Below are 27257 nucleotides of genomic sequence, written 5' to 3'. Positions count from 1 at the left end.
CAGTGACGACTTTTTTTTTTAAACGGAAACACTCGAATTTGCACTTTAAAGATGAAAGGCATTGCAAACCATCTTCAGTTCCACGATCACGGACAATATCGGGGTTTCGCGATGGAAAGCCCGATCAGGGGCCGATAGTTTAAGGCGATAGTTTAAGTATAGTGGAATAAAACACGCTCTTCTCGTAAAGAAACGTTTCGTGGCTAGCAGGAACAAAAATTTTTTGGCGTCCTTTCCGAAATTCCGGGCATACTGAAGCAAAATTCGCTATTTGGCGCAGAAAAATGCGAAAATACGCTATTGGAGCAGGATGGGGCAAGATATTAGTTTTGGCGCAGTGCGGCGCAATTGGCGCAGATTTCCCACCCCTGCACAGTGTCATAAATGTATGTATGTGTTCATCATATTTGCGCGCCTATTCAACAAAAGCACTTTCTACCATCTTTTGTAAGTTGCAAATCTTGTCAAAATTACTTACGCTTTTAATTGTTGACGCACTTCTTGATAGCTAAGTTTTTTATCACCATCCATATCAGCTATTTTCAATGCATTTTGTATGTCCATAATTTTGTCACGTTTTCCAAGTTTTCCCAATATGTTATTGTATCCCTAAAGAAAAACAGAGGTTGATAAATAAATGTTAGTGTTATGCACCTACTAATAAGTTGGCACTATACAAGTCAATTTGTATCATTAGTTCATTAGTTTATATTAGTCTGATTAGATAACTATATACAATGTCAGGGTTAACCTCAACCCCTCTCCAGGCACACCTGTCATGGAGAAAAGAATACAAGGAGGTGACAAAATTGAAGCCGTTGTGGCAACCCTATGGGCTGACAAGTAAGCCCAAACAAAACGTTCTTTTCTCTATACTTAACAGTGTTTTGCCAAATCAAATTCTTTTAAAATATTAATAACTAAATAAATTTAAGCACCATGACCGTTTAATGCGTCTTCAGGTAATCTAAATGATCCAATAAAGGTTAAAAATAAAATCTTATCCTTATATAAGGGGTTTTTATATTTTTAATTTATTTTTGAAAGGGAAAGATCATTTTTCCCTCTCAACTCATCATAATTTTTTAGTTCAGTGCCTTCAATTTATTTTAAAAATTTGATGCATCACATTAATGTCTATGGGAATATGATTAATTAAAATAATATGAAGCTCCAATAAAATACAATTTTCATAATTTTTTCTTTTAACTGTTTATTTTGCCTTTTTGTTTCATTCATCATTATGATAGATCCAGGACATTTCAAAAGTGTTTCAGGCCCGTGGGCTCTTGTCTTAAGCTTAACGAGAGGCATTTTGATTTCGGAATCAATTCTGAGGTGCTCGAGCACCTTCTGACAGGGCCATAGCTAGAATTTTTGCCATCCCGTGCCTCAAAATACTGAAAGTGCTCAAGTGTCCTCCGCCACTGTATTTATGATTTTGCCACCTGTAGGCTGTACAAATTTCTCAATGGAACGCGCTGGTGTCACATCACCTCCTGTTATTCTTTCCTCCATGCACACCTGTGATCTCTCTCTCCATAATATGACCACTGGCCTCTTTAGCCTTTACAGTGGCTATGCTCATACATGACATCCCTTTCTTAAGCATTTGGGCTACATAGTAATTCAAATATATTGGGCATTTACAAATTCTCCCCACTCGAGTAATCTTTTGATTAACGTCCGTATGCTGTGTACGAGGATCATTTTGGGTATGTTCATAGTTTCCAGAGCCAAGGTTCAGGTCATCAAACAACTCCTGTGATGCATTGTATTTGAAAGTTTGGCACTGTGATGGTCGAGTGACTTCTGTTCCTTCGCAGAATTCTATAACAGGGTGTTTTCACTATGTATGATCTTGGAGATTTGTGCGCTGAAACTATCTCTGCTGGTTGCCATTGCTTCTTATTGAAATTCCAAACTCTTACTCTTTCCCCATTGTTTAGAATTTGTAAGGGGTGAGCATTTCTGTCATAATATAGCTTCTGCTTTCTTTGCTTTTCTTTCAAAATATGGGTCACATTCTTGTTTAGCTTAGTTTTGAGCAATTCTTCTGAAATGGGTAATTTTATTTTCAGCCGACGATTAAACATTAATTGAGCGGGAGATAAGTTTATATCAGAAAGAGGTGTGTTCTGATATTCCATTAAACTAACCAAAATCTTCTCTTCATCGCCATTGGATTTCCTAAGCATGCTCTTAGCTATTCCTACTGATCGTTCTGCCATTCCGTTACTTTTGAGCTACATGGGACTTGCGAAAATTAACTCAAAATTCCATGTATCAGCAAATTGTTTGTAATGTAAGCTATTGAAAGGGTTGTTGTCTGAGACAACTTGGTTTGGTACCCCAAATTTACTGAAGAGGCCTTTGAGTGTGCTAATTACTTCTGATGCACTTTTGTCCTTTATCGCCTCCTTTTCTATCCATTTTGAGAAATAGTCAGCCAATACAAGATAGTATTCGTCTCCGAATTCCATTAGATCAACACCAACCTTAGAAAAAGGTCTGTTAGGAATTGAGTGATTTGTCAGTGGTTCTTTGACAATCTGCTTCCTGAATGTTTCGCAAATATCACAGTTCAACACTATTCTTTCAATATCTCTTGATAAGATAGGCCAATATAAGATCTCTCTGGCTCTTGCTTTGCACTTAACAATCCCCATGTGTGACTCATGTATTAAACATAACATATCTTTACGCAGTGCTTCAGGGACTATTAGTTTGTTATTAGAAAACAACAACCCATCAGCAATGTATATCTGATCTCATAGCTTGTAGTACTGCTTGACAGTGCTTGAACATCTGTCAGTGGGCCAACCATTCTTATTATAATGAATTATCTCTTGAAGGGTTGGGTCAAGCTCAGTACATTTTTGGAATTGCTTCAGTTTCCTCTCACTAATAGGCAGTGATTTGGAAATTTCATGTACAACATGCAACATTTCTGGATTGTCTACACCCGTGTCATCAGCAATATGCATTTGACAACCTGGCAAGTATTCAACAGTGAAATCATACTTAAGTAATTTAAGAAACATTATTTGTAATCAAGTTGAGATCTTGCCGATGGGCTTATGAACTATTGAAATCAATGGTTTGCGGTCACTTTTGACAAGTACTTTGTGGCCATAAATCAAGTTGTGAAATTTTTCAAATACAAAGACTATGGCAAGTAATTCTTTCTCAATCTAGGCATAGTTTTCTTCAGTTTCTGACAGGCTCCTGGATGAAAAAGAAACTGGATGACCTTCTTGCAATAAGCAAACACTGAGCCCATCTTTGGAACTGTCGCATTGAATAACAATAGGCAAGGAGTCGTTAAATACTTTCAACACTGGAGTTAAATCTCGATCTTTTGAGCTCAACAACAAATTCCTTGAATTTTTCTGATTCTTCCTGTAAAATTTTGGGAAATTCCGAGTTAATTTGAACGAGAAAATGTGTGTTCTTTTGAATAATATATTCTTTCCTTTGTGAGAGAGACACACCTAATGATTCACTGATAATCAAAGATATCATCACCATATTGATGAGTCAGTTTTCTTGTTCCCGCACTAACGCTTCAATGTACATGTAAAAGGAAGATAAGACTCCTTTTCATTTTTTTTTCTTTCTCTCTCACTGTTCGTAACTTGTTGAATATTTTTTTTTTATTCTTGAAAAGCCGACTTTTCGCCTTCAGCATATTCTGAGTCTTTTTTTTAAATAAGGGAAACAAACATTTTTGTTAATCAAGAGTTAAATAATTTTGAGACCTTGTGTGTCTTTCAATTTTAAAATTTAATTTTTTTCCCCTTTTCTCTCCACTGTTTCCGATGCTTTAAAAAAAAAAAAAACTTGTGTTGCAAAATATTGTGAGGGAGAGAAACTGTGAGATAATGTTATATGATTTGAAATTATTCTCTGTCATCAAGAAAGTGTTGAATTTGAATTTTTCTAAGAATTTCCTTTGTCTGGATTTGAATTTTTCGGCATGTCGCGAAACAAGAACATATATATATGATGTCGCATATCGTTGGAAAGCTAATTTTTTCCCCCCACACAATGATGTTAATGTTTTTTGATTTTGATGAATATTTGTGCATTTAATCCGGAAATCTTATATCGAAAATTATTGTTGTTGTTAAAATCTTTGTTTTAGCCCTTTCGTTTTATTCAAATCGACCCCATGGTATTTTTATTTTGGTTTAATGTTTTGGTTGGCGCCTCGTGATACGATTGGATAAAATTTTGGATGACGCAGTTTGAGCGACGAATTAGAGGATGCGCTTTCTCAAGCCCCACCCATCACTCAATTTTCATATTAGCACCAGAAAACTTTGGAGGCGTGCGGTTCATCAGGACCAGTTGCATGAGAAAGTGCGGTCCCTCCATTGAAGAACCGCCCCCCCCCCCCCACGAAACCTGAAGATCTCCCCCAAACTTATAGTCCCAAGTCACTCAAACCCCATTTAATTTAGAACTGCCAAAAATTATAACGTGGGAAGGATTACTTGAAGATGTAAGTTCAAGAAAAACAGCTATAAAAAACAGTATGAAGAATCGTCTCATCATATCAGTTGCTCCCAACTGATCCAAGAAGGAAGGTTTACCGTCATGCCAGAAAGATGAAGCCGAGCAGCAGTCTCTTCAGTGACCTGAATATGGGAGATAGTGAGTAAATTTCCTTTTCAAATTTTATTGAGTGGTTGGACAAATCAAACTGCAGCCATATTTAGTTTTTTTTTGTTTTTGCACCCAAATAATATTTAATTTTTCGATAAGTAAAGTAAGATAAACAAAAAGGAGGTATTTCAGCATCGTTGTTTCTTTTTTTTTTTTTTATTTATTCAGGAGAATTACTCACCGACACACAAAGGTTGTTGCGGACATGGCAACAACTCATAATTGTACTCCCAACTATGATCACCAGGCCAAAAGTTTTTTTTCTTGGGGTACTGTCAATTTAAATAGTACTCAGCATCTTTTCACCACAACATAATTGATGTTTTCTTTCAAAAAGTGAATTTCATTTTCATTTTAAAATTAAGAGTGGTGAATCAAAACATGCACCAGAACATTAGTATCATGAAATTTCCCATTACAACACTGGTGCCGTGAAAGTACAAACTCTAATTAGAACACTTGACTTCATTAACTCTAAATTGAAACTTATCAGGGTTGAATTTCACATTGCTTTTTTTTTGCCCTTTCTAAGACTTTCAGCAAGATTTTATCATGTTCTTTTTTGTCATTGCCCACTACTATCAAGTCATTGAAATAGATCTCAACTCCATTTATGTCACCAAACAGTTTTTGATTGGCTTTCTGAAAAACCTCTGGAGCAGAGCTAATTCCAAATGGCAACCTGTTAAATTTAAACCGCCCAAACGGTGAATTGAAAGTGCATAGTTCTGAACTGGCCTCGTCCAAAGTTATCTGCCAAAATCCTTCTTTAAAGTCAAGCACAGAATAAAACTGTTTACCTTCTAACTTACTGATAATTTCATCAGCAGATGGGATAATGTGATGTTCCCGCTTTATGGCTTTGTTGAGATTTCTGGGGTCAAGACAAATTCGTAATTTCCCATTTGGTTTTTCTATTATTACTAGGCTATTGACCCAATCAGTTGGTTTGTAAACCGGCAATATAACACCTGATTGTACCAGCTCGATTGCACCAATTTTTTATACAGCGACTGGGGTACTCTCCTGGGGGCATTTATTTTTACACAGGCACTACTTCATTCTTTACAACTATGTTATGAGGCTCTCCCGGAAATTTTCCCAAACCAGTAAATATACTTTCATATGTTTCAATGGCCTTTACTTTAGAATCAATAGTTACAAGATCTATCAACTGTATAAGATTCAATTGTTTGCATGCTTTTAAACCTAGAATAGGTTTGGCCTGAACATCTACAATTACAAAAGGGAGCTTCAGCTTAGAACATTTTTCAGTATTACAAGATAATGAAATGACTCCTTCGGGAGTTAATTTGTGATTGCCATACGAAACTAGAACATCAGTTGGCAATAAGTTCTGTTTACATTCGATGTTTAGAGATTTGAATACTTTCAGTGGAATGACGTTGACTTGTGCCCCCAGCATCAAGCTTGAATTCCACTACTTTTCCTTCAACTGATATAGCTTTGAGCCATTCATTTGTGGAACTGATCATATTAATTTCCAAGACACTGTCAATGTATAAACTTTCGATGTCATTGTTGCTGTATGGAAGGTAGTTGTCTCTGTGGAGGACCTCATCAATCCGTCTGCGATTACCAGCAGATTGTGGCTTAGGAAAACAATTTTCATTGCACATTTCCACAAAGTGATTTTTCTTTTTGCACAGATTGCACAACTTATTGAATGCAGGACAATGTCCTCTCTTGTGTTTTTGACCACAGGAATTACAGTTTTTCTCTGGTATGAATATACTTTTACCTCTGGACATTATAGCATCAATTTCAGGACCTACATGAGGCTCGTGGATTTTCTCCATCTGTCGCCGGCTAATCTCACAAGTACGTATGCTATCAACTGCTTTGCTTACTGTAAGATCAGGTTCTCGAAGCAGTCTTTCTTGCAGATTAGAATCATGGATGCCCAAGACAATCCTATCCCGAATTAAGCTGTTTTCTTGCTCTCCAAAGTCACATGAGGCTGCCTAAGTTTTCAGTTTGTTAAGGTATACATCTATACCTTGGTTCTCTTTCTGAGAACATGAAAAGAACTTAAAACATTCGAACACAACGTTACGTCTAGGAAGACAATATCTATCAAACTTTGCTATGACATCATCATATTTTGTAGCACTTTCAGCAGCTGCATACTGGAATGTATTAAATACACTCACACCTTCATCACCAATGACATTCAACAAAATTGCAATTTTAACCTCATCAGGCTTCTCAATCTTCTCCGAAGCAAACATGAAATTCTCAAACTTTTGTTTCCACTTCACCCATTGATCAGAGAGGTTTGTGGAGCTGAATATCAACTCTCCAAGTAGCTTAAATGTCTCCATTGATTCAACTTTTAAATTCTAGAATACAACAGTTCCCAGCAGCACCACAGCACCAGACATCTAAGAAGCAATAAGAGTGGGACCTATCTCAATTCATTTTAGAAAGCTCTTCTTTCCTAACACCATGTTATGCACCTACTAATAAGTTGATACTATACAAGTCAATTTGTATCATTAGTTCATTAGTTTATGTTAGTCTGATTAGATAACTATATACAATGTCAAGGTTAACCTGAACCCCTCTCCAGGCACACCCCTGTGCTCTCTCTCCATAATATAACCACTGGCCTCTTTAGCTTTTACAGTGGCTATGCTCATACATGACAGTCAGATCATATCACTTCAATCTAACTGATAGATATCAACAGGTATTGAGGAACTATGCCAGAAGAAATTTATTTTAGCAAAATAATTATCAATATATTACATTCATCATCTATTACAGGGCAAGCTGCGTAATGTGATCACACTGGGACTCTGGTATTTCTGATAATAATAACCAATGGTTAATTCCTAATATACTGTGTACTGTGATTTGGCGGCTCTATTTTATTGCCAAACCCGCTTTGGCGCTATGCGCTAGGGTTACTGCCAGAACACCCAAAAACTATTAAAAACACATGGAAATTTAAAAAAAAAAAAAAAATTCTGATGCTGAAAAGAAAATTTCTACTAAAAATCATGAAAAATATAGGCAAATGCATGTAAATAAATATTTCAATGAGTATTTATCACATTCGCATTGTTCTCTTTCTCATTATCATAAGGCTTTTTTTAGAGATCACATGGGGAGGGTCCTTATGATGTGGAGGGTGAACAACAGCGATTTTTTTCACAAAACTATCAAAAAAGTGATTGATTTTCTTTATGAAGGCAACGCTTCACACATAAGTATGTAATATTCAAAATGTCTATGAGCATGATCCGGCTTTCCTCAAACCATGTGCCTCCACTTTTGCACTGTATGCAAGCCTTTGACTTAGCAGGACCAACAGAAACCTTCACTCATATCTTTTTGCACCACCAACTTCATCTGTGAATGGCAGGTTGGGCATTTGTAATTGTTGCTTATCAGGTCCATCTTCATACAGAAGTCTATAACGCTTTTCAACCCTTCAAATTGTAGCCATGTAGATACATTAAATTGATGCGATCAGCCATATATATATATATATAACACAGAAAAAAAACAGGACCGAAAAAGCAGCTACAGTGTGAAAAAATGGCATGGAAAAAGCAACATAAACACGAAAAAGGCAATGTAGGTACTAGAGCGTAAAAAAACAGCCCTGAATAAGCAAAACAAAATGGCAACAATAAGCTAGAAAAGAAAATCGAGTGCAGTGGTGCCATCTACGTTTTAGGATCAGGAAGAATTATGTTGGCGACACATTGATCCAGCTGACAGTATCGCCTCTCATGTATCAACATTACGATGAATTTGGCAAGATTTGCAAGAGGAGCTCAAAGAAGAAAATATAAGTCTTTCTGTTTCAATGTTGCTGAATAGGATACTCAATACCCTCCTGAGTGTGCATCTTGAGTTTCAAAATATTTGGGGATCAGTTCCACACAAAGAAAGAAGTGTAGCGACTTTGATTGAAAGTCTAAGGCTTCACGACCTGAAGGGTGGCGATCTCACAGTTCTGAACCGAGCACTGCAGCATTTATTGCAAAAAATGCTGGTTCAAAAGCCAAAGAAGAAACTAGTGAAGTGCTACTCCTGCGGCAAAGTTTGTAATATCAAAAAGAACTGTCCTCCAAGTAAAAAGAATGAAACCTCTGACCAGAGTTCTTAAGAACAAGCATTTTCATGTCATGTCTGTCACAGATGTCAAAGACTGTTGGATTTGGGTTCTTCTCATCACATAGACTTCTCACTTATGCTCCATTTGATGAACCAAAACCTGATGTTGAACCATCCTCTTGGTGATGGAACTTTCATGTATGCTGAAAGATCTGGTACGATTGATATGGAAATGCTGGTACGTAGAAAGTGGAAACCAGGTGAATCGAAAAAAGGCTTGGCATGTCTCAAAATCTGATCAGAATCTGTTCTCATCAGGATCTGCTCTGAGAGAGAGAGAATCATGGTCTCATAGAGCTTTGCTACACAAAACACAAGAGTTCAGAAATGGAAAGCAGACTGTTGCTGCAGACTGAGTTTGTCAACTTAGTGGTGTGTATGTTTCTGCTAAAGTGTAGAAATCAGTAATTCTACAGATTATCTAGGTATCAAATCAGTTAATCTGCATATTAGCTAGGTAATGTGCACATTAACAGCTAAGAGCAAATCAGTTAATCTGCATATTAGCTAGGTAATGTGCACATTAACAGCTAAGAGCAAATCAGTTAATCTGCAGATTAGATTAGCTAGGTAATGTGCACATTAACAGCTTTCGAGCTTTAGCAGTAACATGTACAAGCTTTTGATGTGTGTTATAATCTCTAAAGCTTGTCTTAATGTGAAAAATTCTGACATTCAACTGTGGCATGAGCAATTAGGTTGTAAGGAAGTTTCAACGACTCTTGGATAATCAGGATTATCGTCCTTGGTCGATTTTTCACTCATTAGATGCCGCTGCCATACCACAAGGTCATCAGAACAACCAACATATTCAGAGGTTCCTCAGAAGTGAAGGTGTGGATGTTCCGTTTACTCAAGATTTTTGTCATGCACGTGCACACATCACATGCATAGACTCAGTTTTGGCACCAAAATAACGAGGCCAACTACTGCCGGTGAACTGATCCATACAAATGTCTGAGAGCCAATGAATCAAAATTTTTTGGGTGGAAGCAGATGCTACATTGTATTTAAGGATGACTTCTCTCAAAGTACAGATCGGTTTACTTCCTGAAAGCAGTCTGAAGTGCCTTCAAAGGTGAAACACTTTCTAGCTGAAATACGAACTCACGGTCAAACTGTTAAAGAGCTACTGACTGATGGTGGTTCAGAGTTCAAGAATTCAGAAGTTGAATCCACAGTAAAAGAGATTGGATTGATTCACCAAACCTCAATACCATACACACCAGAGCAAAATGGAACGATTGAGAGGGAAAAGGTCAAATTCTTGTGAAAACTGCCAGAATTCACACACGCCACAGTTCACTACACACCAAGGAATTGCCAGAAAAGTTATGGGTGAAGCCATTAACACTGCAGTCTATGTTATCAACAGAACTGGACCAAGCAGTGTTGAGGAAAAGTCTACTTATGAACTGTGGTATATCAAGGAGTCACCATTCAGTCATTTACGTGTGTTTGGTGCTAAATGTTTTTTGCATGTGCCAAAACAGAAAAGAAAAAAAAATTTGATAAGGAAGCTGAGAAAGGACACTTTGTTGGGTATTGTGGCGATAAAGATGGCTACAGGGTATGGATACCCAGTAAGAATAAAATAGTGCTTTCAAGAGATGTTGTGTTCAAGAATGAAGTCACAAGCAAACAGATTTTCATCAACAATCCAGAATTCATTGAAAATTTTTCCAGAAAATACAAATGGTTTCATGCAAGTTAAATCACAATCAGACACTTATATGTATAATTTATGAGACAAGTTGAAGCTAAAGGAGCCGTCCAAGTTTTGTGATTATGTCATGCTGGCAGAATGTGAAGAACCAGCCACTTACACAGAAGCAATGTCATCAAAGGACTATAGCCATTGGCAAGCTCCTTTACACAGGAAGAAGTGGATTCTATAATTGAAAACAAGACATGGGAGCTGGTGGACAAGCGATAGAAAAGCTATAGGAAGTAGATGGGTGTTCAAAGCAAAGTAAAATGTAGATGGTGTCACTGCACCATCTACATTTTCCATCTACCAGACATAAGGCACATCTGGTTGCTAAAAGATTTAGACAGATACCTGGTGCAGATTACACTGAAACATTCAGCCTGATTGTCCGCTTGTATAATACAGGGTGATCAGCGAATAAGCCCTTATTTCAAAATTAAATATCTCTACAACAAAGATCAATAGATCAATGCGTTTATTAGCAAAACTGTAAGAATGTTGTACAGAAATTTTGAAAATTTAGTTTTTTCTTAATTTTTTAAAATTAAAAAAAAAAAAAAACTGGAGATTTTGGGGTTCCGAAAATCCTCATTTGTGTGAAGAGAAACCACTGCATTCGCCTAAAGTTACTGCATGGGCTGCGGTATGCGCCATGTGTGCTGACAAATTGTTCCAAAATTGTAATGTAACGTTCAGTAGTAATCGTTTCTCGCACGAAGAAGGGGCCGATAATGCCTCTGGCACATACCGCAGCCCATGCAGTAACTTTAGGCGAATGCAGTGGTTTCTCTTTGCACAAATAAGGATTTTCGGAACCCCAAAATCTCCAGTTTTTTTTTTTTTATTTTAAAAAATTTTAAAAAAAACTAAATTTTCGAAATTTCTGTACAACATTCTTACAGTTTTGCTAATAAGCATACCGTTTACCGCATAATTCTATTGATCTTTGTTGTAGAGATATTTAATTTTGAAATAAGGGCTTATTCGCTGATCACCCTGTATGAGAACAATGTTAAGAATGGCTACTAAGAATAAATTCAAAATTGCTCATTTTGACATCAAAACAACATTTCCTCATGGAGAACTGAAAGAAGAAATCTACATTGAACCAGCAAGAAGGTTTCGAAAATGGATCAAATCAAGTGTGCAAATGGATGAAGAGCATCTATGGGCTGAAACAATCCCCCAGGTTCTGGAATGAAAAGTTTAGCAAATTTCTAGGAAATTATAACTTAAAATCTTCAAATTCAGATCCATGTTTGTTCATTAATGATGAGAAAATCTTTTTCTTATCCTTTATGTGGATGATGGACTGATGTTTGCCAAGAACTTGGAAATGTTGAATATATTTTTTGACCATCTCAAATCGGAATTCACTGTCATTATAGATAATACAAGTACTTTTTGGGTATGCAAATTGATTACTTAGATGATGGATCAATTTTCATTCATCAGGATCTTGTTATGGACAAATTTTAGCCCGTTTCAATATGGCAGATGCTAATCCAGTTGGCACGCCTATTGAAAAGTGTTCTTTAACAGCAGAGATGTCTACTGCTCCAGCCATTGATATTCCTTACAGAGAAGCTATTGGCAGCCTCATGTTTCTGGCCATGGTCACTCGACCTGATATGGTGTGCTTTCTCGGGTGTTGGACAAACCTCATTGTTATTGGAATTTTGTGAAAAAGGCATTGAAATATTCAAAGGGGTCTGTGAATTGGGGTATTTTGAACTCATCTGATTTGAAAGCTTGTGTTTTAGAAGCATTTAGTGATTCAGATCATGCAGAGGATCCTATATCAAGTAGATCGACCTCAGGCAGTGGCACAATAACATGGACAATTCAAAGACATAAATGTCTTGCTACAGCTGAGACCGAGTTTGTGGCGGCAAGTCAAGCTGCAAAAAAAACAGTATGGCTTCATTATTTGTTTCAAGAACTTTGAATTTCAAGTGGTGTCCCTTTACTACAGGTTGACAACCAGAGTGCCATCAGACTCATAAAAAATCCAGAATTTCACTGCAGAACCAAGAACATTGATGTGAGATACAAGTTCATTCGAGAACTGTACCAGAAAGAACAGCTAGATGTGCATAACTTTTTGACTCAAGAACAAGCTGCTGACTTATTCACCAAGACATTTCCTTGTGCAAAAAAGGTTTAATCATTTGAAAGAAATGATAGGAATGTGTGAATTGAAGGAAAAACTATGTGTTGCATTGTGTATCTTTATATCTTTCCTTTTGTATCTGTGCATCTGTGCTCATGTATTGGTTGCATTTTTTGGTTTGTTAACATGTTTAATTTTAGGGGAGTATTGAATATTAGAAAATTAATGCTAGTCTGCTAACCATTAACCATGATATACTTTAATGCATTATATGTGGCAACATTTGCTTTGGTTATATTCATTGTTTTGTATTTGTTTTGATTGGAGGGCATACTTTGTGTCTACTGAAAATGTAAGTTCCAAATTTGTCCACTAGATGTCGTCATCAGGCAGTTATGTGTACTTGTGTATCTTTACTTTGTGTTCTCTTAATACACTGGTGAAATAAATTAAGAGAATTTGCATATTTTATCGAATTTCATGAAAAGAACTGAACTGAATGTAAAACCACTGCTTCTAGACAAAAATGCAAATCTTGTACGTCAAATATGTAAGTGTGCACGTGTGTGTAGGCCGAGCCAGTAGAGAAACAGGTAACGTTTTATAAGCGTACGTAAGTTCAGTGGCGGATCATGATTTTGGGAGGCCCCAGGCGCAACCTGATCTGGAGGCCCCCCCCTATCAGGGGCGGATTAAAGGTAGGGGCTGTCACCCCCCCCCCCCCCCCCCGAGAGCAGAAAAATTAAATGGAAAAAAAAAATATTTTCTACGTTTTTGACTGAATAACAAACCAAGAAAATAAATTTGCTTAAAAAAGGGGGAAAATTCAGAATTTTTTCCAAAAAAAATCAGAACCATCCTGAAAAATTGAACACATTGTCACAACCACCGCCCCCACCCACAAATTTGCGTTTATCCACCACTGCACCCTTTTGGCCCTAATAAGAACGAGATGGTTCACTAAAATGAACAGTATTATGAAAATCATAACTTTTTTTTTATTTTTGCATCACCAAAACCATAAACACAAAAATAAGATAAGGAAATATAATGATATTCTCTGGTACTAGATCAAAAATAATCACACTCCCATTAAAAAAAAAAGTCACAGTAAAATTCTGCATCATATTTTTAGTAATCTAAGATGTCCGTCCTGGTGCCTTCAGCCAGCCACACGGCAAAAATGGAGATCCGTCATAGTTTTAGTAATTTAATATTACTGATTAATAAAGATTTGATAATATCTCAAATATAATATATTTGATTTGATATAAAGATACTGATAATATTTAATAGAAAAACATTTCTTCAATAGAGGGAAGAAATTATATCAGAGTAAATATAAGAATTATATTTTTAATGGAAGAAATTAGGTCAGAATGAATAAAATTTAATGAAAGAAATTATTTCATAATGAATTAAAATTATTGTCAATGAAAGAAATTATTTAAAAAAAATTTTTTAGAAATTATTATTTTTTATTTGTTTATTCTATTTTATTTTTACTATTATTATATTAATTATTATTATTTTCTCTTTCAGCCACCTCGTTGGGCACTCTGCCTGTTGTGGCCTTTGCCTTTGTATTATTTGTATTCAGAGTGAATAAAAATCTTCTATATTATGCCCCCCCCCGTTTCGTTTAATAACGAAAAATGCCACAGTATAACATTGTGGCCCGCGTACTTTATAAAATGTTTCAATATGGCCTGCTATGCCTCAAAGGTTGAAGACCACTGCAATAGCCTCTCGCTAATCCGGTACGTATTAGACCACGGTGTGCCAGATTTTACCGAAATTGCTGGATTAACTTTGAAGAAACCCATTGAAATAATATATGAAATTTCGTGCAAAGACATAGTCAGGACTTGATCAGCAATTAAGAAATATTAGAACGTGTTAAGGGGTTAGGGCATCAGGAGAAAAGTGACACCACACCACCTAAATATCCTGGACTACTGGACGTGCTGGATTAGAGCACGACCGAATTCTCCAGAGACTACTGTAGTTGAATTGAAATGCTCAAATAAAAATTTATCAGATAATTTTTATATTTTTAGTTTTGCTTACCGTTATTTTTGGAGATTCTGCCATCTAAATCCTAAAGGAAATCTTGAGGATCGGCATGAAATTTTTTTTCATTACAATAACACACATTACAATTACATTAACAATAAACACTTTTCGGTCTGACACAAAGATGTTGTCTACCCAAGCCTCCTTGATCAATCCAAAAATGTAGCTCTTTTTTTTTAGAAAGAAGGAAAAGAAACCCCCTTGATTTTTTTCAGCCGGGGAGGGAGTGTTAAAAGAGAAACAGAAAAATCACGTGATTCAGAATGCATGTCATTCAGCATTCATTTCAAACCCCACTTTTTTTTTGTCATATGGTCGTATGATTCCAGTCATAGATTGCAAATGTATATGTTGTTTGAACCAACTTATAGTATTTCATTCAAACAAGTGGGAGACAAAATCACAATAAGAGCTCTACTACATTCATTTTAATTAGTACGAGTGTCTCTTCCTGTCGATGTCGCCGCTTGCCGATAGCCATCTTGTCATCCATTATACTGTATACAAAAGCTTACACCAAAGCTGTCGTATTATTGGCGCCTATAAAAGCATTTAATATTGTGGAATGAGACATCTGTTTATGCCTTCACTCCAATTTTCATTTCGGACAGACATTAGGACCTGCTGTTCTCACCCCTCCTCCTGCTTGTGCCCTTAGGGAAATACTGTTTGAAAATGACCCTCCCTGAATGATCGCTTTACAATGTCTCTTCTTTCTTTGTCGGGGAAGAACTGGCCCTTGAGAGCTGCGTCTTGTAAATTGTTCTTTTCTTTCAGTTCCCGTTTTTCTTCCATAACTCTTATAGGTACAGTATACATTAAAAAAAAAAAAATTGCGGTTAAAAAAAAAAAAAGGTAGAGCAGATACTGTACTTAGTTCAAGAGATTTGTTGATGCGCATGTAAATTCATATGTAGGATGAAGCACACAACTATTTGGAGGCCCCCCGCTCTGCCGAGGCCCCAGGCGCGCGCCTCATGCGCCTGTGCGGTAATCCGCCACTGCGTAAGTTAGTTAAGACGCATTTCGTTTGCTAGCACACCTCGGCGAATTTCTTGGTGTTATTTTGCAGCAATTGGTTAATTACAAATTGTAACAGTAAAAATGAGTAACCACCTACGTTTAGATGATGAATTGTGGGGAGGCTAGAAGCAGGCCAATCTCAAGTCCAGATTTGTAGAGAGTTCAATTTAACGCCAAGCATCGTGTGTAACTTATGGAAACAGTTCCAGGATACCGGATCCATCGAGAGAAAGCCTGGGCAAGGTCGTCCAAGAGCCACGACGGCCAGAGAAGATCGCCATTTGTCAATTATAGCGAGGCGTAACAGGAGTGCTACAGCTTCTCAGCTCTCTCGTGACTTGTATACAGCCACAGGAACCCGTGTATCAAGGGTGACTGTTTCCAAAAGACTTCATGAGAGAGGGTTGTTTGCAAGAAGACCTGCTGTTTGCGTCCCGCTCACTTCTACGGACAGGAGAATCCATTTATCATGGTGCAGAGAGCATAGAGATTGGAGTATGGATCAATGGGCGACCGTTCTCTTCACTGATGAGTCCCGGTTCAGCCTAAGCACCGATTCTTGCCGTACGTTCATATGGAGAGAACCAGGGACTCGCTACCTACCCTCCAATGTACGGGAAATCTACCATTATGGCAGAGGAGGTTTAATGGTCTGGGCAGGTGTAACATGACGACCTGGGATCTCTTACAATCCTGTTGTTCAATTAATCTTGTTTAGGCCCCCAGGGTTCGTTGGTTACCGGAAACCACCCGAGGCTTCCGCTGACAATTCGGTTCGGGTCAGTTAGTTCGCTTAGTCTGACGGTCGGGGGGGGGGTGGGGTCTCCTAGCCGTCGGGCGAGAACGGGGCCAGAGGTCGGGCTACCAACGTCCCATATAAATTCCGCTTTACATCCATGTCAGAGATCCCAATAGCTCGTCTAGTTACCTTCTCTTTCCCTCTGGGGGTTCTCATGGTTCGTCGGTGGAGGCCACGTCGAGTCGTCATCGTCAAACTCTATTTTAATTGTGCAATATAATATAAATGTTCAGCAAAGTGTTATATAAATATGTAATATATTTTACCTCCACGCCGTCGGTGGTTCCTAGGACCATCTTACGGTTTATAATGTCATGAGTTTTTACAATGTCCAATAGGCCTAAAAGTTGTGGATCCTGACCAGGTCTCCAATTTGTTATGTTTGGTTGCCAGATTCAATATTATAATGTTTACAATATTTCCTTTTCTCATGAAGTTATGTAAATCAGATACAAGCTAATACCGCACCTTCAATGTTGTGATTGGTTCTTCAGTGAGGCATTGTGGGAATGCTGCTATATAAAAGTCAGCTAGAGATGTGCTGAGTCTCGACTTCCTTGCTTACGACCGACTCAACGATTTAATCAGTAAGGCGTCACGCCCTGTCATGGTGTGAGCTAGATCGTCTCATAAATACAATGAAGTTACAATAGTAGAAGTGTGCCTTGGCACCTATCCCGTCTCATCGCACGTAAGGTTTCAACGTCGTCGTGATCCAGTGATCGGTTAGTGGCCAGACTGGCCACCCGTGGACCTTCATCTCCAGTTCCATGTGCAGTGGCTGAGCTTTCATCTCAACGTGTGTATTTACACCAAAATCGTCTGAAGCTGGTGCCGACGAGTCTTTGGCTGTGTGGCAGACAACTGGGAGTATCTACCGGACGATGTGATAACACGTGAAAACCTGGACACGGCGGTGAGATCGATTCATATTTCTGTTTCATTGTGGCAATGAGAGAAAAACCTAACTGTGATAATTGTGATAAAACGTTAATTAATAGTTTAACATATAAAAGGCCTGTGATAATTGTGATTACGCTGATTAATGGTTTAACAATATAATTGAATAAATGTAATAGTTCTATCTAAACTTTGTCTATTCCATTGTTGTCATCCACTCAATGTTTACTGGGGGAAAAAATATTAAAGAACCGGGAGGTAACGACAACTAGACGTTACATAAATTCTGGGGGCTCGACTGATACCAGTTCATTGATTTTGGATGACAGTTTTGGAATCGCAATATTGAGATCGTATTTTTAATCTCGGGTTTGAGTTTTTGTGATCATATCGCAAATTCATGTTTTAACGAGCGATCGCATTGCAAATTCGTGTTTCAACGAGCGATCGCGAACATCGCTTGTGTTTTGTTAGTCGATCTAGTCGTGGGTATTATATCTAGTCAAATATTATGATCGTATGATAAATTTGAACTTTTCGAAAATGTTGTGATCGATGATCGAACCCAATTTAATATTTTTTTTTTCACTTGTGTTCTGATTCTAATATTTCTTACGGGATTTTTTTGAAAATATTTTTTGATAAATTAATGTTTAATTGTAACAATGAATTCTAGTTATTTGAATAGTACGCCTGGATATTCAGGTGGAGATGATTTTTGTATACAAGTTGAATCCGATCACAATGATCTTATTTTCGGGATTGACGATTGGACTCGATCGGGGTTTTCACCCGCGATCCCATTGAATTCCGGTAATTCATTTACTGGGCCAGCTGATCCGAGTAATGATCGTTTAACATTTTCCGGACAGAATAATGTTCGAGAATTTTTGAGCAAGTGCGATATTTTCTTTTCTCTACAAAATGTCCGGAATAAAATCGAAATTGCAATAAGTGCCTTTGAGGGTAGAGCTCAATTGTGGTGGACTAATATAGGTAAAGATGAACTTCAAAAAATGGATTATGGTGATCCTTGGGAAAATTTTAGGAAGTTAATGCTACAAACATTTTCACCGCATCATACACGGATTGAGTTGGCTCAGGCCTTATTTTCTCAAAATTATTCGAGTGGCTCCTATTTGGACATTGTCTTGCATAAACTTGAATTATTCAAATCTTATGATTCATCGATACCGGTATCCGAAAAAATTGAATTGATCATCAAACAATTTCCACCGCGGGTAAGAACCTTTTTGGAAATACGTCAACCAGAACGTTGCAAAAATTATTTGTGTTGTTGGATCAATACAACTCCTTTCAAAATTTAAGTTCTCAAAATTATCGAAATGTATCTTTTCAGAGGTCGAATTTACCAAGAGTGCCCTTTCAGTCTCGTAATGTACAGGGTTTTACTAGACCGCCTATGCCAAGTGCCCAGGCACAGAGATATTCTCAATTAACTTGTTTTGATTGTAATCAACCCGGTCATGTAGTTCGAAATTGCCCTTTACAACAAAACAGTGGACAGGGAAACGGGCATACAGGTACATAAAGAGGGGTGGTGTTCCTGTGGTTTCTAGTTCCTCTCAAATTGATTTTTTTATTTCCGATTGTTAAAATTAATAACAGGTTATGTAAGAGCTATAATTGATACTGGGGCTGATAAATCTGTGATCAGCCTTGAATTAGCACAGAGGGTGTGCAAAAATGAAATTAGACCCTATATAGGAGGTAATTTTCAGTTGGCCTCGGGCGAGTGTTGTCAACCTGTTGGAGTTCTAATGACTCGGGTCGAAGTACGAAATAGTACTATTGACACGGATTTGATGGTTCTCGCCGGAGCACCTACTGAGGTCTTGTTGGGAATAGACATTTTATCTAAATTGGAGTTAATAATTGATTTCAAACACAAGGAACTGAATGGAGGACTTCAGCAATATAGGGGGGAAATTGACAAACAAAAAATTACAAATTTAATTGAATCTTCTGAATTTTGTGATAATCAGAAAAAATTATTGTTTGAATTGTTGTCAGAATTTGAAAATCTTTTTCGGGATAAACCAGGTAGAACACATTTAATAGAACATAAAATTGTTACACAGGGTGGCCCTACCTTTAGAGCTCCATTTCCCTTACCTAGGTGGAAAAAACAATTGGTCGAAGAACAAGTTAAACAAATGTTGGAAGATGACATTATAGAACCGGCTTCTACCAGTTTGAGTTCACCTTGTTTTCTTATCAAAAAGAAAACGGGAGATTGGCGATTTGTTATTGACTATAAAAAACTTAATAAAATTACCGCTCCAGATAGGTACCCCTTGCTATCGATTGATCAGATACTACAAAGAATTGGCAGCTCAGCCTTTATATCCACTTTTGACTTAGCGTCAGGATATTGGCAGGTGCCAGTAAGGTTTGAGGATTGTGACAAAACTTCCTTTGTCTTTGTCACAGACTCCGGCATGTACCGCTTTAAGGTCATGCCGTTTGGCCTTAATAATGCGCCTGCCACCTTTCAGCGGATGATGACTATGGTACTTGGTCATTTGGTGGGGAGGTGTACAGAGTTTTATCTGGATGATATTGTTGTTTATAGTTCAACTTTTGAACAACATTTACAAAATTTAAGAATTGTTTTTTCTTGTCTTCACAGGGCCAGAAAAATGTTGTCTATTTAAGAATAATTTGGAATTTTTGGGTCTAAATTTGTCCCGTGAAGGATGGCATGTTAAGCCCACACAAACGGAGGCTATTTCTCAATACAAAAGACCATTAAATGTAAAACAACTCCAACGATTTCTTGGACTCTGTAGTTGGTATAGACAATTTGTTTCTCACTTTAGTAATATTGCATATCCTTTATATCAATTGACAAAAAAGGGATATAAATTTCATTGGACAGAAATCCATCAACAGGCATTTGAGAAATTAAAGAGGGCTTTAATTGATACTCCAGTATTAACAACCAGAAAGGAAGGTTGTAGATTAAAAATCTATACTGATGCTTCGGGTATAGGAATAGGCGCTGTTTTACAGCAAGTTGAACCTGAGGGCGAGAAACCCTTAGCTTTTGCTAGTCGTACACTCAACTCGGCAGAGCAGAATTACTCAGTTTCAGAGCAAGAGGGTTTAGCAGTAGTATGGGCATGCCATAAATTTAGAGGTTTCTTCACAGGAGAGTCTGTAACTGTGGTCACTGACCATAGAGCTGTAGCCTGGTTTTTTGACGCAAAAAATCTAAAAGGAAGGCCCAGTAGATGGGCCCAACTTTTGCAAGAATATCCTCTTTGTTTCGAGTACCGTAAAGGTTCAACAATGCAAGTTCCCGATGCCCTATCACGGATGCCCTCTTCATCAAATGATGAAATGGATTTTGAGGAATGTATTGATAACAGATTATTTTTATTTTCTCTTTTGGATGTTTCGGAATTGGTTACTAAACAGAGATTGGAATACACGGACATCATAAAATATTTTCAAGAAAAAAATTTGGGAAATTGTTGACCATAAATTGGAAAAATATGATCTTTATGAATCGGATAAATTGTATTATTTACATAAACATGCAAAATTATTGGTTATTCCTAGTGCATGTAGAAAAAAATTTCTTATGGAGATGCATAATCATCCCACTTCGGGACATATGGGGGTAGGAAAAACCTATCAAAGATGCTTAAAGCGAGCCTATTGGCCTGGTATACGAAGGGATGTCAAAAATTATGTACTTAGTTGCCTTATTTGTCAAACACGAAAGTTTGACAATATAAAAAGATGGGGTCCTATGGTGTCCTCGACTGTAAATTTCCCAGGTGAGGTCGTAGGAGTGGATACCATGGGTCCTTTTCCTGTTTCCTCTAGGGGAAATGTGCATCTTTTGGTAGTGGTAGATTACTATTCAAAATGGGTTGAAGTTTTTCCCCTTCGTAGAATAACAGCCTCAGTGGTCGCCAAAAAATTTGTTTTTGAGTATTGTACAAGATTTGGTTTTCCAAAAAATCTTGTTTCCGATAATGGTCCCTGTTTTATTTCTAATTTGTTGAAAGAAACTTGTAATGTCCTTAAGATAAAACAGCGATTTATTACCCCATATCATCCACAATCAAATTTGACAGAAAGAATAAATAAAACGTTGAAGCAGATGATTGCCTGTTTTATTTCTGATAATCACCGCACTTGGGACAAAAAATTTATCTTTCTTTGGTTTGGCTTTGCGGTCTGTTCCGTCTGAAACCACTGGTGTCTCTCCCTCGAAGTTGTTTCTCGGTCGTGAGCTTGCTTTACCCTTTGACTGGGCTCTGGATACCCCAGTTTGGGAAAGGGCCAATATACCAGATGTTTTGGTTCGACAGGTTAAGGAAAGAGTTAAAAAACAGCAAAGGAGACAGAAGTACTATTATGATAAAAGGAGAATTCAACATGAGTTTAAGGTGGGAGATAGTGTGTTGGTCCGTACTCATTACAGATCCAGCGCCCCTGGAAATGTCATGGGCAAACTGAAACCTAGGTGGGATGGACCATTTTTCATTCAAAAAAAAATATCACCTGTTGTTTATTTGATTCGTGATCAGAGTTTTGTGATCTTAAGGCCTTTATTGTGGCTGGGGAGAGTGGAGAGATTAATCCTGAAACTAGTCAATCTTTTACTAGTCAAGAGGCCTTCCCTATTCAGGAACAGACATATCGGTTAGAGGATGTTAATTCTAGTCAAAATGTTATTACTTCTGGTGGCGGGTTTAGTCAAAATTTGAATCCTTCGATTGAACATCTATCTAGTGACGAGACAGTGCCAGAGGTTAGAACTCGTTCTAGTTTTCATAATCCTCGTAGATTTTTTGAACTGATGGTTCCTTTACAACGAGGTTGGCAAAGAATGCTAGTTAAGAGAAAGAAAAGACCTCGCGTGGACGTATATTACTATAATCCTGACGGTTTAAAGTTCCGTAGCTCAGTGGAAGTTCTCCGTTATCTCAGTCAACAGGATACTGATCTTCGAGTTGAAAATTTCTGTTTCAATGGTCAAAAGTCCTTACAGGGACTTTAGATAGGACCTTACAGATAATTATCGTGTTGTGGGCAGGCAGCATTAAAAAAAAACTCCTTCATTGTTCTATTTAGGTTAGATATTATTTTATGTTGTCTCTGTGTTTCACTCCTTGTTTGAGTGGGCAAAATTTTTTTTTTCTGTAGTTACAAAAATTTTTTTTGTTAGGGTATAAAATTTTCTTTTGCAGAGGGGGGAGGAAGTGTAACATGACGACCTGGGATCTCTTACAATCCTGTTCAATTAATCTTGTTTAGGCCCCAGGGTTCGTTGGTTACCGGAAACCACCCGAGGCTTCCGCTGACAATTCGGTTTGGGTCAGTTAGTTCGCTTAGTCTGACGGTCGGGGGGGGGTGGGGTCTCCTAGCCGTCGGGCGAGAACGGGGCCAGAGGTCGGGCTACCAACGTCCCATATAAATTCCGCTTTACATCCATGTCAGAGATCCCAATAGCTCGTCTAGTTACCTTCTCTTTCCCTCTGGGGGTTCCCGTGGTTCGTCGGTGGAGGCCACGTCGAGTCGTCATCGTCAAACTCTATTTTAATTGTGCAATATAATATAAATGTTCAGCAAAGTGTTATATAAATATGTAATATATTTTACCTCCACGCCGTCGGTGGTTCCTAGGACCATCTTACGGTTTATAATGTCATGAGTTTTTACAATGTCCAATAGGCCTAAAAGTTGTGGATCCTGACCAGGTCTCCAATTTGTTATGTTTGGTTGCCAGATTCAATATTATAATGTTTACAATATTTCCTTTTCTCATGAAGTTATGTAAATCAGATACAAGCTAATACCGCACCTTCAATGTTGTGATTGGTTCTTCAGTGAGGCATTGTGGGAATGCTGCTATATAAAAGTCAGCTAGAGATGTGCTGAGTCTCGACTTCCTTGCTTACGACCGACTCAACGATTTAATCAGTAAGGAGTCACGCCCTGTCATGGTGTGAGCTAGATCATCTCATAAATACAATGAAGTTACAATAGTAGAAGTGTGCCTTGGCACCTATCCCGTCTCATCGCACGTAAGGTTTCAACGTCGTCGTGATCCAGTGATCGGTTAGTGGCCAGACTGGCCACCCGTGGACCTTCATCTCCAGTTCCATGTGCAGTGGCTGAGCTTTCATCTCAACGTGTGTATTTACACCAAAATCGTCTGAAGCTGGTGCCGACGAGTCTTTGGCTGTGTGGCAGACAACTGGGAGTATCTACCGGACGATGTGATAACACGTGAAAACCTGGACACGGCGGTGAGATCGATTCATATTTCTGTTTCATTGTGGCAATGAGAGAAAAACCTAACTGTGATAATTGTGATAAAACGTTAATTAATAGTTTAACATATAAAAGGCTTGTGATTACGCTGATTAATGGTTTAACAATATAATTGAATAAATGTAATAGTTCTATCTAAACTTTGAGTGGATGACAACAATGGAATAGACAATGTTTACTGGGGGAAAAAATATTAAAGAACCGGGAGGTAACGACAACTAGACTAGACGTTACACAGGCATCATGTTGGATGGCCGCACACCTCTCCATGTCTTTGAAAGAGGCACTGACTGGTGTGAGGTATAAGGATGAAGTCTTGGAGCCCTATGTTTGCCTTTTCAGGGGTGCAGTTGGCTCTGAGTTCATTTTAATGGACGATAACGCGAGGCCACACAGAGCTCTTCTGCTCGACGATTTTCTAGAGAGTGAGGATATTCGCCGGATGGATTGGCCAGCCAGATCTCCAGACCTTAACCCTATAGAGCATGTCTGGGATTCTCTGGGGAGGGCAATTGCAACTCGCAACCCCCCTCCGGGAACCATCCAGGGAATGAAAACAGCGTTGCTTAATGAGTGGGACCAATTGCCACAGGAAATGATAAACTGCCTTATTTCAAGTATGAAATCACGCTGCGAGACCTGTATATCTCTGTAAGAGGGGACCATACCCCCTTATTAACCCATCTATTAACCCATTTTTTTTTGTTCATTCTGCAACCGCTGTTTCATACCTTCCGACTCCAACGAGTGTTCCGCATGATCATGTATGTGTGTATTACAATTATTGAATGGTTATTTGTTTTGTATTGTATCAATGTATGCACATATCAAATTTCATTAAAATCGGTACAGTAGTTCTAGAGATAATCTACCAAGTCTGCAAATTCTCTTAATTTCTTACACCAGTGTAAATATTCAGACTACCTACTACTACCATAGAGGTATGTTGTGTGTTTATTAGCTCTCCTCCTTAATGAGTCCTCCCTTTAGGTTATGGGCCCAGGATCCCAAAGGGGGTTTAGAATAAATATAATGTGTTAATAGTATTAATGTTGTGCTTAAGTTTAATTCTAATGATAACCTTTTGGAATTGAATAAGGGGATGAGTGTAACCACACACATGTTGGTAATAAGTTTAAGTAGTAACCATGTGCACATTAGGCTTAACTGGTCGAATGGGAATGAGGCTAAATCAAGCTGTTTTAAATTTGACTGCTTCAAATTATTTCAGTAGCAAATTTAATGAAATCATTTTTTTAAATCTTTTGTCCAAATTGAGAGATAAGAAATAAGTAAGAATGTCTGGGGGCCACGGTGCATTTAGCTACAAACAATTGATTGGTAGGGCAAACTACATGGATTGGAAGTTTGCAATGGAAATGCATTTGATCAAAAGGGATCAATGGGCTTATGTAGCAGGAACTAAAGAAGATGTAGCAAAAGATGCCAAGGCTCTATCATATATAGTAGAAGGGGTAAGTGAAACAATCTTCAATGATATTAGGGAACTGACTAGTGGTAAGGAAGCTTGGAAAGTTCTAGCTGAGACTTATGATGATAAGGGTGTTACTAGGAAAGTTTCTACCATTAAAGAATTGGTTAACATTCGTTATGTGGAATGTAGAGATATGTCAGATTATCTCCATAAAGTAATTTCAGCTCATCAACAGTTGAAATCAACTGGTCTCAAAGGTGATGAAGAATTGGTATCTGGGATAATTTTAGCCAATTTACCAGATAGATTAGAACCCCTTATAATGGCTCTGAAAAACTATGGGGAAAATATCGCAGTCGATAGTGTCAGGACTCGTTTAACGGCAGAAGAAGAAAAACCTCATAATGATGACAGTAAGGAGCATGCATTCTAAAGTGAGAAATTTAAGAAAAAAAATCCTTTAAAGGGAAATGTTTCAGATGTAACATATTCGGCCATAAAATCTCTGAATACAAGAAAGCACCACAGCAGAAAGGTGGGAATAATGAAAGTAGAAATGGTAAGAAAGGTAGCTATGATAACAAGAAAGTTAGCTATGGGTCAAAATATTGGAAAAGGGAAGAAGCTTATGTAGCCGAAAGTTTCATAGCTAACTTGAACCCAAATCCTAATGTTTGGTATATGGATTCTTGTGCATCACATCATATGACCCCGTTTAAGGAGTTACTTGATGATTATGATGAACCAGAGATTCGTAAGATAAAAACAGGAAGTTCAGTAATAGAAGTAGAAGGGGTAGGTAAGGTTACTTTCTTTTGGCTTCAAAATGCTGAAAAGGTGAGGGTAACTTTCAGCAATGTTTTGCATGTGCCAAAACTAACAGCTAACCTTCTGTCTATTAAATATCTGAACAAAACATTTGGTATGGTCAGTACCTTTACAGGTGAAAGGTGTTTTGTTCATAAAGGTAGTCACCAGTGGAACAGGTGTCAGCGATAACTTGTATTCCCTTGATTTATGTGATGACTTGGCTTTAATTGCCACTCAAAGTGTTTCTAATTAGTTATTGCATAAAAGGATGGGTCATTTGAGTGTAGGAGGAATGATGAGGTTGAAGGATATGGTTGAGGGATTCTCATTTAATGGTAAATTGGTAGATTGTACATCATGCATTGAAGGCAAAATACATAAACAACCATTTCCTAAGAGTAAAGCTAAGCGGGCAAAAGATTTGCTAGGAATAGTTCATAGTGATTTGTGTGAACCAATGAGTCTCAATTGGTGGTTCTCGCTACTTTCTTAGTTTCATTGATGATTTGTCACGTTTTTCATTCATTTATTTTTTAAGAAACAAGTCAGAGGTGTTTGAAAAATTCAAAGTATTTCAAACACTTGTAGAAAGGCAAACTGACAAAGTAATCAAAGTTTTGCGCTCTGATAATGGTACTGAATATGTGAACTCTAAAATGGAAGCGTACTTAGCTTCAAAGGGTATTTTACATCAGAAATCAATCCCTTATACACCTGAACAGATGGGCGTTGCAGAGCGTATCAACAGAACCCTAGTTGAACGAGCACGATCAATGTTGGTGGATGCCCATCTCGATCCTATTTATTGGGCTGAAACAGTTCAAACAGCAAATCACTGTAAAAACATCTCTCCTACTATAGCAGTTTCAGACATGACTCCATATGAAAAGTTTTATGGTGAGAAACCAAATTCGGAGTACTTGAGTGTGTTTGGATGTCGAGCATTAGCTCATATTCCAAAACAGAAACGTTCGAAATGGGAAGAAAAGGCAGAAGAACTAATGTTTGTTGGCTATTGCCACGAAAGAAAGGGTTGATTGATCCTGTAACTAAGAAAATAACTAATGCACGCGACGTCCATTTTTTGGAAAAAATGTATCATAAAGTGATAGGTGAGACACCTCAGTTCCATGACAATTCTTTATTCAGGGGAGAATGGTTAGGGAAAACAGTTCTTTAGATAGTGAGGATAACAGAACTGATCTTGTAGATAGTGAGATGGGACATAATCAAAATAGTGTAGTAGTTA

At 37.7% G+C, this 27257-nt stretch overlaps 1 protein-coding gene across 4 annotated transcripts in view; it reads right to left on the bottom strand.

Moving 5' to 3' along the window:
• Positions 1 to 27257, bottom strand: part of LOC149064558 (polycystin-2-like) — a 150370-nt gene that overhangs the window by 24587 nt on the left and 98526 nt on the right. For all 4 annotated transcript variants that reach the window (XM_089254701.1, XM_089254702.1, XM_089254703.1 and 1 more), the window contains exon 12: positions 479 to 609. In XM_089254701.1, the coding sequence (XP_089110827.1) occupies positions 479 to 609 (131 nt within the window). The remainder of the gene's footprint in view (positions 1 to 478; positions 610 to 27257) is intronic.

This window comes from Pholcus phalangioides, unplaced genomic scaffold (genome assembly GCF_987345545.1).
Source record: "Pholcus phalangioides strain wild (caught in Gottingen) unplaced genomic scaffold, Ppha-v1.0 ptg000042l_1, whole genome shotgun sequence".
Lineage (NCBI taxonomy): Eukaryota > Metazoa > Arthropoda > Arachnida > Araneae > Pholcidae > Pholcus > Pholcus phalangioides.
The sequence above is the reverse complement of the archived record's forward strand: the minus strand, read 5'-3'. Positions and strand labels throughout refer to the sequence as shown.